Genomic DNA, 18,474 nt, shown 5'->3' on the forward strand with positions numbered 1-18,474 from the left:
TGGTTACATGATTCGTGTTCTTTCCCTCCCCTCTTCCCTCCCCCTTCCTGTAGCCAACGAGCAATTCCACTGGGTATTACATGTATAATCACTTGAATTATTTTTTTAAAAATCCTTACCTTCCATCTTAGAATCAATACTAAGTATTGTTTCCAAGATGGAGAGTTGTAAGGGCTAGGAAATGGGGATTAAGTGACTTGCCCAGGGTCATACAGCTAGGAAGTATCTGAGGCCACATTTGAACCTATGACTTCCCATCTCTAGATCTGGTTCTCAATCCACTGAGTCACCCTGCTGCTCCCTTTCCATTTGCATTGTTAGAGTCACTGTGTATATTGTTTTCTTGGCTCAGTTTACTTCTCTCTGCAACAGTTCATATAATTCTTTCCATATTTCTATTTGTTATGTATAACACAGTAATATTCCATTACATTCATGTATCTCAGTTTGTTTAGCATTCCCCCTTTGATGATATCTATTTTGTTTCCATTTTTTTGTTATCACAAAAAAAAGTGACACTGTAAATATTTTGTTATATGTGAAGACTCTCTTGGTGGCTTAGTAATGGAGTCTGTAGTTCAAACGGTATGGTCACTTTATTATTTGATTTTAAATTTGTTTTGTTGATTTATTACCAATTACATATCAAAAAATTTCCACTCAAGTTTTCCCAAGTTATACAATCGTAATTCCTTCCCTTCCTCTCTTCCTCTCTCCCTCCCTCCTTTCCTTCTCCAGGTGCTGGTAGGCAATTCAATCTGGGTTATATACATGTATTATCATGCAAAACATATTTCCATACTCTTTTTTTATAAGTGAGTAATCTTATAAAATCCAAATCCCAAAACATAAACCCAAATGAACAATTGAAAAATCGTATGCTTTCATCTGCATTAGGACTCCACCAGTTCTTTCTCTGAAGGTGGAGAGCCTTCTTTGCCTTAAGTCCCTCAGAACTGTGGGTATGGAGACTTTAGTCACTTTATTTGCATAGCTCCAAATTGCTTTCCAAAATAGTCGTACCACTTTGCATATAAACCAACAAAGTATTGTAGCCCCTCCAACATTTGACTATTCCCATCTTTTGTTATCTTTGCCAATTTGAAAAGTGTAAGGTGAAAACTCAGGGTTGTTTTGGTTTGCATCTCTCTTAATGTTAGGGATTTAGAGCATTCTTTCATGTGGCTGTGAATACTTTGCAGCTCTTCTTTTGAAAAAAAAATATACATATATATTTATACACACACATATATATTTAACCACTATCTTTTGGGGAATAGCTATTCGTCTTAATAAATATACATTTATTAATTGTTTATGTACTTTGAATACCAAACTGTTATGAGAGATCGATACAGATTTTTTTTCCTGTTCACCAGCTCCTCTTATCCCAAGTGCATTAATTTTGCCTGTAGAGATGCTTTTAAGTTTCATGTAGTCAACATTAGTGCTTTTATTTTTGTAATCACTTCTTATCTTTTATTTGATTAAGAATGCATCTCCCATGCATGGGGTGAGCTGTATAAGATCCATTTCTCTCTTAAATTTTTTTACAAGTAGGATCTTTAATATTAAGGTTTCGTATCCATTTAGAATGTAGTCTTAGGGATTAGTCTAAGCCTCATTTCTGCCAGACTGCTTTCCAGGGTTCCCAGCAGGTTTTTTTTTGTTTGTTTGTTTTTTGTTTTAACCCTTATTATGTATTGATTCCAAGGCAGAAGAGTGGTAAGGGCTAGGCAATGAGGGTTAACTGACTTGCCTAGGGTCACACAGCTTGGAAAGTGTCTGAGATCAGATTTGAACCCAGGACCTGGCTCTCAATCTACTGAGCCACCTAGCTGCCCTACCTCTCCCAGCAGTTTTTATCTAAGAAGATTTGGGTTTGTTTGTTTGTTTTAAGATCATTTTTCTTTTCCACTTTATCTATCAAACTTTGAGTTGTTGAATTCCATTGTTTCTGAATCTCTCTAGTCTGGTCTGTTCCATGGATCTATCTCTACTTTTGAACCAATACCAGATGGTTGCATAGCCTGTTGCTTTGTAATATAGTTTGAAGTTTGGAAGAACTATTCCCTCTCCTCCATTCCTACATCTTTTTTGCCCCTGACCAATTTCTAACCATCCCATTGAATGACACCAGCCCTCAGGCCCCTTCCTGGTGCTTTTGAATTGACCTATAGAATCATGATCCCTGCCCTGGTTCCCCAAAGATTAAATTCCTTGGTTACTATGGATGTGCTTGTGAACTAGAGAGCACTGCAGTCCTGTAAGGGACTGTAATGGGAAAAGCATTGGATTCAGAGTCAGGAAGACACGAGTTTGATTCTTACCCCTTATGCATACATGTGTGGAACAAGTCACTTAGTTTCTCTGACCCTCAGTTTTTTCTTTTGTAAAAAAGGAGTCATAGAAGGCAGGCAGACAAGAAGGAAGCAAGTATTTAGGTGCCTGTTATGTGCTAGGCTAAAACACTTTACATCTTTGATACTGTGGACTTGATTTTCTTTCTTTTTTTATTAGATTAGCCAGTACTTTATCTATTTTATTTGTTGTTTTTTTTCAAAGTACTGGCTCCTAATCTTATTTATTAGTTCAATAGTTCTTTTACTTTCAATTTTATTAATTTCTCCTTTGATTTTTATGAATTTCCAATTTAGTTTTTATTTGGGGATTTTTAATTTGTTCTCTTTCTAGTTTTTTAAGTTGCATGCCCAGTTCATTGACCTCTTCTCTCTCTGATTCTAAACGTGTTACAAAAATTGTTTCATTTCATCCTCACAACAACCCTGGGAGATAGCATCATCTCCATTTTACAGTTGAGGAAACAGGAAGATAGGTCAGGAGACATGCCCACGGTTACTCTGCTAGTTAATGTCTGAATCCAGTCTTCTTGACTCCAAGTCCAGCACCCTATCCACCTTGGCTACCTCTAAAACAAGTACTAATAATGATTATATACTACTTCTTTCACTGGGACCACATTAAATATTGCATGAATAAAGTACTTTGCAAACCTTAAAATACTGTTGGAAGAGAATTTCTCTCCATTTTGTTGCTTTGTTTAACATCATCACTCAGTGACCTAGAGGTCAGACCACTGAGAAAATTCAGGTATAGATAAATACTCAGAGAAAGGAAAGTAAAGATCCAAGGAACCAATAAGAGGGGAAACTGATTCCACAGGCACTGTCCCTCTGGGCATCCCAGGCAAATTAAGAAACTATGGTTGGTTCCTTAGATGTGACTTGTGAGAGCTAGTGGGTGGAGAAAACAGCTTATAAGGGGAGACCCAGGAGCCTGTCAGGGTCTTCTGGCTGGAGTGTGGAGGCTGGAGAAACCCTTGTTGGAGGTTAGCTTCAATCCATCATGGCGGCCAATAGATTAGTAAGCTAATTGTCTTTCTACTTCTTCCCTACCTTTTCCTCTCTTTACTACTCCTACTTTGATTTAATAAAGTTATTAAGCTACTAGCAGCCTCATAATATTAATTTTTACAGTACTAAGTAAATGCCAGGTCTTGTTATCATTATCAGCATCTTTATTAGAGAGCCTTCATCATGTAGAGTACAGAGAGGCAACCTGCCTCTGACAGGGACTCTGGGCAAATTACTTCACTTCCTGGGATTCTGGGCACCTCTCTGAGATTCTAAGCTAAAGGGGAAGTGCCAATCTACATCAGTAGAGAGGGTTTTCTTACCTGAGAGTTCTTCGTTGCCATGAAATTGCAGAAACAATTTCCGTTCTCTACCCACAGTTATTTATAACAAGTCATCAGCATTGTGAGCCATGAAAAGGGTGAGAGAGAGACCCACAGCAGGTGTGAGTAGGCTGCTTGCCTATTACCAACTTGTATTTAAGATGTGATATAAAAGAGAGAATATTTGATCCAGGAGACGTAGATTCAGAAAATTTAGGTGCTTGGTGAAAGCAAAGGATAACAGGTGGGCAGCAACTCTGTTACCACCCCCACCAAATGGAAAGAACCCTAGAGAAAGGCCCCTGGTGGGCTGGATATAGAGCCTCTTTGTAGGATTTTTGGAAAGGCATCGATGAAAGTTAAATAGGAAAGGGGGGCAGCTGGGTAGCTCAGTGGATTGAGAGCCAGGCCTAGAGACAGGAGGTCCTAGGTTCAGATCCAGCCTCAGACACTTCCCAGCTGTGTGACCCTGGGCAAGTCACTTGACCCCCATTGCCTACCCTTACCAATCTTCCACCTATAAGTCAATACATAGAAGTTAAGGGTTTAAAATAAGTTAAATAGGAAAGATGGAGAAGTGACTTGCCCAAGGACAAGCAGACAGTACACTTTTGAGAGGGAGGGAATGCCTACCTCCTTGAGATCCTTAGAAGATCACAGAACCTTATACATCTCAAAGTATAGACTTTGCTTATGTGTATGTGTGTGTGTGTGTGTGTGTGTGTGTATTTTAGTTTAAAAACCCTTACCTTTTAGAATCAACACTGTGCATGGCTTCCAAGACAGAAGAGATAAGGGCTAGGCAATGGCAGTTAAATGAGTCGCCCAGGGTCACATAGCTTGGAAGTATCTAGGGCCATATTTGAACCCATGACCTGCCATCTCTAGTCCTGGCTCTCAATCCACTGAGCCACCCAGCAGCCCCCTAATGGGAATATGGAGGTCAGTCTGAGACTCAGGTCAGAGGACAGTCTGGGGCTAAGATCAAAGGTCACAGAGGAACAGTATCAGGGCTTGGGCAGATCCATGCCAAGGACTGCTTTAGAGTCAGACTCAAGGCTCTGCCTGGGATTGATTCTAACTTTTTTTTCCTCGCCTTGACACATTTAAAGAACTTTGTTCCTTTTTCCTCTTAGGCAAACAGACACTGAAGATATTTGATGGTAACGATGCCGTGAAGCGCAACCAGTTCCGGTTGATCACCATTCCCAGGATAGCAAAGACAGAGGAGGTTGTGGTAAGAGATGGAGTTGTCAGGGGCTGGATCGATCCCTGACTCACAGACCCCTTTGGGGCTATGGTCAGCTGGTTCTAGGCCAATCTACTTTATTTCACAATTCTGACTGAGCCATTTAGCTCAGTTTTATTACTTTAAATCCCAAATCACAAACGCATATATACATATATACACGTGACATCATATGCTTTTCTTCTGCATTTCTACTCCCATGGTTCTTTCTCTCAGTGTGGTTAGCATTCTTTTACATAAGTCCTTCAGGAGTGTCCTGGCATGTTGCATTGTTACTAGTAGCAAAGTCCATTACATTGGATTTTTTCACAATGTTTTACTTTCTGTGTACAATGTTCTCCTGGTTCTGCTCATTTCACTCTGCATCAGTTCATGGAGGTTCTCCCAGTTCATATGGAAAGCCTCAAGATCATCAATCCTTAAAGCACAATAGTATTGTATCACCCTCATATGCTTCAGTTTGTTTAGCCATTCCCCAATCGATGGACACCCCCTCATTTTCCAATTTTTTGCCACCACAAAGAGTGTGACTATAAATATTTTTGTATGCATGTTTTTCCTTATTATCTCTTTGGGGTATAAACCCAGCAGTGCTATGGCTGGATCAAAGGGCAGATAGTCTTTTAAAGCCCTTTGAGCATAGTTCCAAATTGCCCTCCAGAATGGCTTGATTAATTCACAACTCCACCAGCAATGCATTAATGTCCCAATTTTGCCACAACCCCTCCCAACATCTATTATTTTCCTTTACTGTCACATTGACCAATCTTCTAGGTATGAGGTGGTACCTCAGTGTTGTTTTTGATTTGCATTTCTCTAATTATGAGAGATTTAGAACACTGTGATTCCTACACTGGAAAAATTTATTTTCCTGAGGAGAGGAGGATACATTATCAATATAATTCATGGTTAAATTGATTGAGTGAGCTAACCCTTAGGGAAATTTTGGGACAGGAAGTGGAACCTGAGTTGAACTGTAGAAGGAGCCAAAAAATATGAAAAACAGATGCAAGAGAAAGATATGTTACAGGCATGGAGGACAGGTTTGGGCATGGAGTGCCAAGGGAGGATTAGTTTGAGGATAGTGGCTAGTCCAGTTTTCTGGGGATGTAAAGTTTGTTAAGGAGAGTAGTAAGAAATCTGGCCAGGAAGGTAGGTGGGAGCCAGGTTGGTAGAGAGCAGAAAAACTTGTTTTTCATCCCAGTGGTAATCTGGAGCCACTGTGGGGTTTGAGCAGGATAGTGATATGTTTAGATTTTTCCTTTAAGAATGTTATGGTGTCAAGTAGATAGAGAATGTTTTGGAGAACATAGAGACCAGAGACAGAGAGACCACTTAGGCTATTCCATCCATTCAATAAGCATTTATAAACACATATTTGTTTAATTTTACTATTTGTTGGGCATTCTTCTAAAGGTGCTAGATTTATATGTCTATATCAATCATTACTCTCAGAGCTTACATTCTGTTATAGATGACAAATGAACCTTTAGAAGTATTTAGAACATAAATGTAAGGTTGTTAAATACAAGATTACTAGGAATAGAAAATGCTAGCAGTTGGGGAGGGAGGGTCAAGAAAGACTTGATTCAGAAGGTGATACTTGAACAGCATCTTGAAAGAAGTGAGGAGTTTTTTGAGTCAGAGGTAAAGGAGTATGTTCCAGCACAGAGGACAGCCAGTCAAAAACAAGGAGAAAGGAAATGAGACGCCCTGCAGAAGGAAAAGACTGAAGGCTACTTTGGCTGGATCGTTGAGGGTGGGAAGGAGAATAACATAATGAGGCTAGAGAGATAAGTTGGGGTTAGGCTACTATGACCTTTAAAAACCAAAGATTAGTTTTAGTTTAAGTTTAATAAAACTAATGAAGATTAGTTTTATTTTATCCTAACAACAACTGGGAGCCACTTGGGTTTGGTTTAGGGATTAACAATAACATTTTTCATCATGAGTCCTTTGGATTGGAAGTTGGTCATTGTGCTGATCAGTTTACCAGACCTTTCAAGGTTGATTGTTTTTACAATATTGTTATTATGTAAATTTTCTCCTGGTTCTACTCAGATCATTCTGCATCAGTTCATATAGGTTTCTGAAATCATCCTTTCATCATTTCTTATAGCATGATAATATTTGATCTTATTCATATACCATAATTTGTTCAATCATTCCTCAGTTAATGGGCATCCCCCCATCAACTTTTCTGTCAACTTTTCCAATTCTGTCACCACAAAAAGAACTATATATTTTTGTACGTTATATCCCTTTCCTCTTTCTTTGATCTCTTTGGCTTCGTTGAGGATTTGCACAGTTTGATAACTTATGACTATTAAAATCCAACAAGCATTTATTAAGCATCCTCTATGGGGCTGTAAGTGTACTCGGTCATGGATATACAAAGGCAAACACGAAAAAGTCCCTGTCGTCATGGAGCTTTATTGAGAAAAACAACATATAAAGATATAAGATGGTACTGACAGCTGGGAGTGGTGTCGAGAATGGCTCATATATAAGTAGCACTTGAATAGGGCTTTCGAGGAAGATAAGGATTGTGAGAGAGGGAGGTGAGGAAGAGTACACTCCAGCCATCGGTGACAGACAGCCTATGCAAAGAAAGGCAAAGTGTTGGAAGTTGAGATTTCCTGCATGAGGAAAAGCAGCTAATACAGTTTGGCTGGAATATGATGTAAACAATAATAATAACTAGCATTTACATAATGCTCTAAGGCTTGCAAAGTTCTTTACAAAGATCTCATTTTGTCCTCATGACAAACTTAGTGGGCAGGAGCTGTTATTATCCTTGTTTTACAGAAGAGGGAAAGTGAGGCAAACAGAAGTTTCAGCGACTTGCCCAGGGTCATTGTCTAAGGTCATATTTGAATTCAGGTCTTCCTGCCTCCAGGCCCAGCACTATACTGTGCCAGCTAACCGTGAAGGGGAGAAATAAGACTGAAGAGTTCAGCCAAATTAAAAAGGTCATTAAATGCCAACTGGAGGCGTTTTGAGTCTATCCTAGAGGCAATGGCTGCTAGGACTTTTTTGAACTAGGGAAGTGATGTGGTCAGACGTGTTTTAGAGAATAGCACTTTGGTAGGGGGATGGACTGGGGAGAAGAGGAAGACCAATTACCATAATCAAGGTAAGAAGCGATGGGAACCTGAACCAGGGGGGTGGTCCCCCTGTCTAGAGGGGACCAAGATATGAGGGATGTAAAACAAGAGACTGATTGGATGAGAGGGATGATGCCATGAGAGAGTTGAGGATGCTTCCAAGGTTGCAAACCTGCTTGACTGGAAGTATGGTGGTACCCTTGACAGAAATAGGAAACTTCTGAAGAGGAGTAGGTTTGTGGGAGAAAGAAATATAATCAGTTGTGTTTTGAGCAGGATAAGTTGGAGATATCTTCCAGAAACTAAGTAGAAAATGTCTAGTAATTGACAGCATGGGGAGGTCCAGAGAGAGAGATAAAGATTAGATATATGGACCAATACTGAGATGAAAATTAACTCCATGAACTATGCCCAAAGGGCTATAAAGGAATGTATACCCTTTGATCCAGCAATACCACTAGTAGGTCTGTATCCCAAAGAGATAAAAAAAAATGGGGGTGGGAACCTACTTGTACAAAAATATTTATAGTTGCTCCTTTTGTGGTGGCAAAGAATTGGAAATTGAAGGGATGTCCATCAATTGGAAAATGCCTGAACAAATTGTGGTATATGATGGTGATGGAATACTACTGAGCTATAAGGAATGATGAACAGGATGATTTCAGAAAGAGCTGGAGACTGGAGGTCCAGGCTTCAAATCTGGCCTCAAATTCTTCCAACTGTGTGACCCTGGGTAGGTCACTTAACCCCCACTGCCTAAGCTTTACCCCTCTTCTGCCTTGAAACCAATACACAGTATTGATTCTAAAACAGAAAGTAAATGGCTTTTTCCCTAACATATACCTATTTATTTTGAGCTATCATTTATTTTTATTTTTTACATATAATATGTAACATAATAATAATATAATATTCAATTTGCTTTAAATATATGTCAGATTATAATAAATGTACTTATTCAAGAGAAACAAAAAGCTACATCTCATTCTTCTTTCTTCCCTCAAACCCTTCCCTCTCCCCAAGAATGGGATATGATATACATGCATATATTTTTAAAGAAATGAGTGACTGCCTCCTTTTCTGGTGTTGTAGGAGGCAGCCTTGAGGGCTTATTACATTAACGAGGACCAGCGAGAGTTTGAGCTCCAGACGTTGGCTCAGCAGGCCATGACTGATAATGCATCTCACAAAAATGGAGGCCAGGAGGACGCCAGTAACACTAACATCAGCCCCGTGTTCCGAGAATCCATTCCTGAAGCCTGGATCATTCGTGCTAAGCCCAAGGATCATGAAGTTATAAAAATTTACCCAGCTTGGCTGAAGTGAGTGAAGGGACGCTTGCCAGATGGGACTAGAGTCAGGGTGGGAGTTGGAGCCGGGACTTTCCAACAGCAGAGAAGGCACACTATCTACTAGCGCAGTGATTCCCAAAGGGTGGGTGCTGCAGCGATCCAGGGGAGCAGTGACAGCCACAGATGCATTTATCTTTCCTATTAATTGCTATTAAAATTAAAAAAAAATTAATTTCCAGGGAGCTAAGTAATATTTTTTCCAGAAAGGGGGTGGTAGGCCAAAAAAGTTTGGGAACCACTGGGCTAGACCGTGATTCCTCTCCTCCGGTTACCTTTGGGAGGTGTCCTGCCAAATGAGGAAGGTCACTCCTGACCACGGAATCCGGAGATCCTAGCAGTCTGTTTACAGTCAGAACTTGTGCATCTTCATGAGGGGGTATTTGTTATCGTAAATATCATAAATGGAGCTGATTGATTTTTCCACTTAAAATAGGACTAAGGCAAGCAGGGTGCTAGTAAATGTTTAAAAACCAGCTCTAAAGGGGGAAAATATATATATGTAGCACACTTCTGGTATTCACATTTTCTCCATCACTTTCTTTAGTCTAGACCGCTAGCAAAAACAAACAAATAAATAAATTCAATTAAGCCCTGATTTGTACATTTTCCGATATCTGAGGTATAAATGTCCAGACTGAAAATTTCACAGTTGCCTCTGTAAGAGGGAAATTTAGGTATTTTATAGATATGTATTTAAAACTTCTAAGATAAAATAGAGCTAGAGGGAGAATTTCAGGCCATTTTAGATGTGCCTCAGTACATAATTTGCCAATCATAGTTTTAAGTTCTCTGTTCATCCGTTCAACTTGGCCTGAGCTCTGGGGATGATATGGCACATGGAATTTGGGAGTTATCCCCAAACATGAATATATTTCAGATAAAACTGAATCAGTAAAGTGACTCCCCCTGTCCGAGTCAATACGTGCAGGCAGACCAAAATGAGGAATGATTTCTTTTAAAAGCACCTTGGCAACAAAGGCCAATGTGGCTCGGGCAGTAGGAAATGCTTCCGGCCACCTGGTCAGTCGATCCACTATGACCAGACAGAATTTATATTGTCCAGCCTTTGGCATTGTTATGAAATCAATTTGTAGGTGCTCAAAAGGCGTGTAAGCCAATGGATGCCCACCAAAAGCCTTGCCATGAAAGGCGTGTTGGTTATATGCCTGGCAGGTAGGGCAAGCTGCACACACTTTAGAGGCTATAGTGGTTATGCCAGGAGCTATCCATACTCTCTTAACAGAGTCCATGATGCCCTGGGTACCAAAATGACCATTTTTATGAATAGATTGGCAAATTTGGTGATAAAAGTGTCTAGGGAGCAGTGGTTTTCCTTCAGAGGGCACCCATACTCCATTTATCTGTTTAGCTTTAAATTTCTGCTTCCATTTTGTTACTTCCTTCTCATCATAGGAAAGTGATAAATTTAAGTCATCAGTGGTTGTTAATGTTAAAATTAATTCAGACCCTTCTATAGCTGCTAGCTTTGCAGCAGTATCTGCCCGGTCATTTCCCTTAGAGACAGGGTCAGTGCCACCTGTATGGGCAGAGCAGTGAACTACAGCTAGGGCTTTTGGTAACTGGAGAGCAGAAAGAACTCCATTAATAATTTTTGCATTTGCTATAGATTTTCCAACTGAGGTTAAAAATCCTCTCTGGAGCCATAACATACCCACTGCATGACATATTCCAAATGCATATTGAGAATCCGTATAAATTGTTGCCTTTTTATCTTTGGCAATTATACATGCATGTTTTAGAGCTATGAGTTCTGCGGCTTGAGCACTTAGATTTGAGGGCAGTGAAGCTGACCATACAGTGTTAAATTCTGTGACTACAGCAGCTCCAGTGTAGCATATGCCATCCCTCATAAAAGAAGAACCATCAGTAAATAAGACTAGATCAGGATTCTCTAAAGGAGTGTCTAGGAGATTGTCTCGAGGCTTTTCAGCCATGGACACTAGTGTTTCACAATTATGTAAAGGTTCTTCTGAAACTGGTAAATCAGGAAGCAAGGTGGCAGGATTAAGAGTTGTACAACGTTTTAAAGTAATATTTTCATTATTTAGCAAGGTTATTTCATACCTTGTAATTCTCTGATCAGAAAATGCCTGTGTTCTATGTCTTAGCAGTAATGCTTCCACTTCATGTGGGCACATAATTGTTAATGGGCATCCCAATACTAGATCAACAGTTTTTGTCACTAATAGAGCTGTGGCAGCTACACCTCTAAGACATGGTGGTGTACCTACAGCTATAGGGTCCAGCTGGGCTGAATAATAAGCAATTGGACGCTGGTATGGTCCAAAAGTTTGGGTTAAAACACCTGAAGCTACTCCTCTACGCTCATGTACATATAAAGTAAATGGCTTGTTATAATCTGGGATGCCTAGAGCAGGAGCAGATAGAATAGCTTGTTTTAAATTCGACAGAGCTAACTTGTGCTCTGGCTCTAATTTAAGTGGTTCAGGGACTGAATCTTTTGTTAATGCTATAAGGGGTTTAGTAATTTCCCCATAGCAAGGGATCCACTGTCTGCAGAAACCTGTTGCTCCTAAGATTGCTCTTAAGTGTTTTTTAGTGGTAGGATTGCTCAATTTTTGAATATTTTCAATGCGCTTTAGGGGATATATATCTTGAACCAGCTGTCAAGATGAACCCCAAATATTCTACTTTGGGGAGACACCACTGAACTTTTCCTTTTGATATCTTATGTCCTCTTTTATGTAATTCTAAAAGAAGATGTTTACTATCTTCCTGGCATGTTTTAGGATCAGGTGAAGCCAGGAGTAAGTCATCTACATATTTAATCAATTTACTATTTTTAAATATTATATTATCTGTATCTTGGCTCAAAATCTGTGCAAAAATAGATGAGCTCTCACAATATCCTTGTGGGAGATGCCCCCAGGACCTCTGAGAATTATTCCAGGTAAAGGCAAATATATGTCTGGAATTCTCATGAATAGGAATTGAGAAAAAAGCTGAGCACAGGTCCACGACCGTAAAGTAAGTGGCTGTACTGGGAATAGAAGAAATAATTGTGTTTGGGTTTGAAACCACTTGGTGTCTCTTTATAACATGATTGTTTATAACCCTTAAATCTTGAACAAATCGATATTGGGGTTTTCCATCTGGGCCTAATTTCGGCTTCTTAACAGGTAAAATAGGTGTATTATATTCTGACTTGCATAGGATTATTATTCCTTGCTCAATTAGTGAATTTATCACTGGGGTAATTCCCTCAATGTCTTCTTTCGATAAGGGGTACTGAGGAATGGAGGGAGCTGGTCCTCCTCTTGTTCTAATTTGAACAGGAACAGCTGATTTAAGTAGGCCTACATCAGTAGAAGATGTGGCCCATAGACACTCAGGGATATCATCTGGGATTTTAAAAGTGGGAGGCTCCTTTACTTCCTGCTCTTCTGAAAGAAGTACAGGGAGTAAGTTTAAAGAGTCCTCTGGCAATTCCAGTGACATAGAACCATCTGGATTGCAAATTATTGTGGCTTTAAGTTTACATAATAGATCCCTTCCCAGTAAATTTATGGGGGATCCAGGCATTAAAAGAAAAGAGTGTTTGATTGATTAAGGTCCGAGGCTTACCATACGAGGAGAAAGTTTTGGGACCTTTTGAGGTGTTTCTGATACCCCTACTACGTTTAGAGAGCCAATAGAATTACAGTTTACATCTGGCTTGCTTACCAGTTCTGATCTTGAAGCCCCAGTATCCAGCAACCAGTCATAATATGAATTTCCCACTTTTAGGGTTACATGAGGTTCCTTGCTATTTGTGGGGGAATGTATGGGGATAATAGGCATTAGAACATCAGGATCTGGAAAGTCAAAGGTTTCCCTTTTTGATTCCAAAGCCTTCCCTCCCTCCACGCACCTTCATAAAGATGCTTGGGCTCCATGGGCCCCCTCCCGAGGGGCATTAGCACCCTGATTAGTTCGGGGGTGAGCTCCACTTAAGATATACTGTTGTGGGGTCATTTGGTACGAGTTATCATCATCCCGAGGTTTATTTCTAGCATTTCTATCATGCCTAAAATTGCTCTTCCTGGAATCATCATTATTATTATTGCTATTCCTGTTTCTGTTGTTATTCCTATAGTTATCTGTTGGCTGGGTATTATTTCTGGAAAACCTTAAATTCCTACAAGTCATCATTGTATGGCCCTTTTTTGCACAGAAAGAACAGATAGCGTGCTGATTGTTAGATTCTTGGAGGGGGGCTACAATCTCTCCTTTATTTTTTAGTTTTTCTTTTAGCATTTTGTTTTCTGCTTTTAAAGTATCTATTGAGTCAGTATCATCCTCATGTTCTTGTGCTTAGCCTCTAAAAACATAGGATGCCACCTTCCTCAATTCCCCAAGGTTCATAGTTTCCCAGGTTGGGCAATTAGTTTTAAAATAGTCTCTGACTACTTTGCAGGAATTTTCTACAAATTGTCTACGTATGTGTTTAATATCCTGTTCCATGGTTAAATCAAGGCTCAAATATATTTCTGCAACTTCAGTCAGTTTGTCCATAAAATGGGAGGGAGTTTCATTGGTACGCTGTTTAGTTTTCTTGAATTTTGCCCCAGTGTCTTGTGTGTCAGCACAAGCTTTTACAGCTATTAATAATGCTGTCCTGCCATCATGCAATTTTTTAATATCTGCTGCAGAGTTGTAATCCCATTTTGGATTTTTTAAAGGCCAGTTAGGTATGTCTTTACCTTTATTACGATTGGCCCGAGTAATGATCCTCTCTTTCTCACCATGTGTCACAAGTTCATCTAAAACATTTTCAACGTCCTGCCAGGTGGGGTCATAAGTTTGGAATATATTGTCTAATTTTCTTGAAACTATAAATGGTTCTTTCTCAAAAGTGGGCATATTTTTTTTAAATCCAGCTAAATCATCAGGGCTGAAGGGAGTAAAGTGTCTTCCAGACACCAAGTCTCCTTCAGTATTAAAAGTGGGTACTTCTCCTAAAGGAAATAGCTCTGCACTATCTTGAGTGGCAGAGAGGGTGGGGTCTGCAGCATTAGCAGTAGCTGGGACTGTCTGTAGGAGGGGCTGAGGGGTGGGTTGGATGGGCTGCGGAGGGGGCGGGATGGGCTGAGGATGGGGCAGACCGGTTGGGGAGAGGGGACGGGTTGAGGATAGGGGGTGGCAGTATCAATATCAATGGGTTGAGTGGAGGGTGTATCAGGAGCTCTTTCCAGGGAATCCTCAAATGAGGAAGTATGGAGGAATAATTCTCTCTTTTGTTGGAATTTCTTTCTCAACTGTTTCCTCTTTTTTAAATGCTTAGCACGGTTCTTTATATAAGCCAGCAGTTGCTCTTGGTTTTTCTCCAACTTGCTCACCTTCCTTATTGAGAAGTAAAAATAAATCATTCCTCCTATAATCACTGCTATCACACTTACATACAGTGCAAGAAATATCCTTTGAAAAGCATTTTGTGGGACTACTGTCCCGAACAAAAAAGTCATTACTATAAACTGGATCCAGCCTTTTAAAGTCTGAACTCAGGTATTCACTGTATCAGTAATGGTTTGAAACCACCACATTTTGTTCCAGGATATTGATAAATCTGCTTATAACTTACTCTTGTCAGTAGATGTCACTAGTGGGTAAGTACCTCCTAAAGGTGGGCTAAGGTTCTATTGTTTTGGGATTAGGACTTTCTTTTGTTCCTGCCTGGCAGAAGAGGAAGGCTATAGCCTGAGGCTGAGTTCTAGAGCTTAGGCTCTTTGAGGGTAGACTGGGCTTTTTGCATGAGGCAGTTGGGAGTATCTTTCAAAGGCTAAGTTTGGTTCTGGGAGCTCTTTTCAGTTGTAAAAGTCTGAAAGATTTCTTTTCTTTAAAATTATGTGCCTTCTACTCTGGGGGAAAAGGGCGTTTTAAATTCTAGCTGGCCCCACCAGGCTTTTGCTTTTTTTTTTTTTTAAAGATTTTTAAAACTAGAAATACAGTTTTGAAATAAAATAGAGAACCGAGCTAAAAAAATTTTTTTTTTACTCTCCCTAAAAATCTACTAATATGCCGAGTCTAGTGCCTTCTAATTCTATTAGGGACAGGCCTGATTTTAAATCTTATTCAGGTGTGCTCCTGGCCTGGTTAGGAGAACCAAGCAATCCTTCTCAGGTGAAGCTAAGGTCAGCTAATTGGGTTATTTGTTCCCTGAGGCAAGGGAACAGCCTCCTAGCTGAATTTTTAGGGCCCGGTTTGATCTCACCAGTCTGGCAGCTTTATATTGATCGCAGTTCCAAAGCGTGCTGTGAGAAGGCTGACTTAAGGGATAGTTTTAAGGTAAAAGAAGAATTTGAGAAAATTTAGGAAGATTGAGGAAGTTCGAGAGCGAAACGTGGTCAGCCAAAAATGTAAGAGGGAAATTTAGGTATTTTATAGATATGTATTTAAAGTGTGGCCGCCAGGAATCAACAATTCAGGTTGATTCCATAATTAAATCAGACCTAAGTCAGCATCCGGTTAGGCAGTTTATTTACAATTATGAAGGTAAAGGTATGGGAATAAAGAGGAAGGAAGAGGCTAGTCCAGGCCTGCAGAGGCCTGGATGGAGAGAGAAGGTTAAAAGGCTAAATAAATTAAGCTGCAAGCCTCAAGGCCTAGCAACCAGATAGGCTAGTGCCTACTTAAGGCAGAGTTTGGAAGCGGCCCAGGTAGGCCAAGGAAGTCAGCCTAACTTACCCACATGACAATACAGAGTGGAAGCGTTCTGTGGTCTCAGGAAATCCTTCAGCACGAAGTTCAAGGTGGGAACTGCCTCCACAGGAAGTAACCAACATACTTAAAGAGATAGTGCCTTTCGTCACTTCTTGTGGGTCCACCTCTAATTCAAGTGGACAAATGGCAGCCTCTACATTGATTTGGACTGCCCAAAGGGCAGTTGTCACGTGTGTCCCATTAAAGGATGTGAGGATTGCTTCATTTCTATGCCTAGGGTAGGTAAGAGTTTAACTATGAATGGGCTAGAGTTAATTCTATTTACACACCTCTTTCAAACTGACTAGAGCTAGCTCCAGCATATGCTTGACTGAGGCCTTTTGTATTGGGAAATGGATAGGAATTCATGGATTCTGCCATCAACCCCTGTGAAGAACTGGCTCCCCCTCCTCTAACTCTCCATATAGTCCATATTTTATCCAGCCTTTAAAATGAGAGTCCTGCTGAGACAGGCAACTGCCCCTTTCCCAAGAGGTTTGAGGCAGCCTGCTCAGAAATTTCAGTCACTTTAAGATCCTTCTTCCCTCCAGGGTGGGAATGGCTTACGTCTCCATCCGGATCGACAAAGAGAGCACGGCTCAGACAGTGATGAAAGAAGTTCTCCCACTGCTGGGGCGACAGGTAAACATTTCTGACTCTGGCTTTAGGGGATCTTTCCTTTCCAGGCTGATTTTCCCTGCCACCATCTTTGTCTCTCTCTTTCTCTCTCCCCCTCCCACCTCCCGTAGCCCAGTGTTCTATCCACTTTGTCACCTTGCTGCCCTTCTTGTTTGATTTAGTACAGTTGTCACTTAGTCATTCAGCAAACATTTTTGAAATGAGAGCCATGGGCTCTCAGCTATGTTCGGTAGAAGCATAATGTAGAAGACAGAATACACTGGATTGGAGTCAGAAGACTCATTTTAGTCCTAACTCTGTGACTTACTGTGTGATCTTCAGCAAGTCATTTTTCTCTGGGTTTTCATTTCCTCCTCTCTGAAATAAAGAGCAAGAATATTAAAATTTTTTTAAAAATTTAAAGATTAAAATAATTAAAATTAAAATATTAAAAAGAAACATGACTTATTTGGGCATATGTTTTGGGGTTTTGGTGCTATAAGATTATTCGCTTACAAAAATGAACAATATGGAAATGTGTCTCATGATAATACATGTATAACCTAGATTGAATTGCTTGTCAGCTCTGGGAGAGGCAAGGGAGGGAGACAGTATGGATCGTACGACTTTGAAAAACTTATGTGGAAATTTGTTATTAAAATAAAAAATGTAATAAAAAAATAAAAAGACCATTAAACATGACTACACAGAATACTGTGACATTAGCAAAGAGCTTTTTTTTTTTGAGCCCTTTAATGAGGACAAATATGGAAGGTATCATTTCTGTTTTGCAGGTGAGGAAACTGAGGTTAACTTCAGAGAGATTAGGTAACTTGGCAACAGACCCACAACTAGGAAGTGTCATAGGCAGGATGTGAATCTATGACTTGCTAAGTCCAAGTACAGCACTCTGTCATGTCATGCCTTCCAATTTCTAAACTCTGTGATTCTGTATTATGTATTTAAGAAAGAAATAATACTTCCCTTTCAGAGCTCACAGCCCAGAAAAATCATACTTTGACCCGGTCAGGTTGCATTATCCCTGTGCAGAGAAAATGGGAAGACGTTAGCCCAAGACTGAGGTCCTAAGTTATGTTCTAATTGGATCTCTTTGGGCAGACCCAAAGAATACACAGCGTGGTTGAGAGAGCCCTTGAGTTAGAGTCTAAATGACTGGACTATGGTTTTGGCTCTGCCCCTGTCTATTTGGGCGACCTTGGGGAAATCCTTTCCTTTTTCTGGACCTCAGTTTGTCATCTATAAAATGAGGTTTTTGGACTGACACCACAACCTTTAAAGTCCCTTCTTGCTTTTATAACCTGAGATATTCTTAGTCTTCAACTCCTTTTCCTGGGTGTGAGTTTTCCCATTGGATCTTTCACTTTCTTTTTGGGGAAACTGGGAGATGGGGTGAGTGACAGAGTACCTGTTGGAAACCAGTCCATGGACAAAGTATGTTGGCTTTGGCAAAAGCTTACTGAAATGTTTTTGTCTGATCCTTGGCAGGCAGAAAGTCTCCAGAATTTCCGATTTGTGGAGGTGCTCATGGGCAGTAAACAAGGTAAGTTGGGGCTGTTGATGGGCTCTGAGATGCCAGGATAGAACATAATCTTAGCTAGGAACATCAGTTTTATTATTCCAGACGCCCTAGATCAAGGTAGATTCTTCTTCTTTTTTTGGAATACTGTCTTTTAATTAATTAATTAATTAATTAATTTGTGGCATTTTTCC

General features: G+C 40.1%; 1 protein-coding gene across 1 annotated transcript in view; it reads left to right on the top strand.

The window, feature by feature from the left end:
• DGKQ (diacylglycerol kinase theta) overlaps nt 1-18,474 on the top strand; it is a 114,810-nt gene that overhangs the window by 54,581 nt on the left and 41,755 nt on the right. Inside the window, exons 8-11 of the mRNA XM_044680016.1 lie at nt 4,834-4,934; nt 9,146-9,375; nt 16,677-16,767; nt 18,250-18,304. Coding sequence (XP_044535951.1) covers nt 4,834-4,934; nt 9,146-9,375; nt 16,677-16,767; nt 18,250-18,304 — 477 coding nt within the window. The remainder of the gene's footprint in view (nt 1-4,833; nt 4,935-9,145; nt 9,376-16,676; nt 16,768-18,249; nt 18,305-18,474) is intronic.

This window comes from Gracilinanus agilis, chromosome 6, assembly GCF_016433145.1.
Source record: "Gracilinanus agilis isolate LMUSP501 chromosome 6, AgileGrace, whole genome shotgun sequence".
NCBI lineage: Eukaryota > Metazoa > Chordata > Mammalia > Didelphimorphia > Didelphidae > Gracilinanus > Gracilinanus agilis.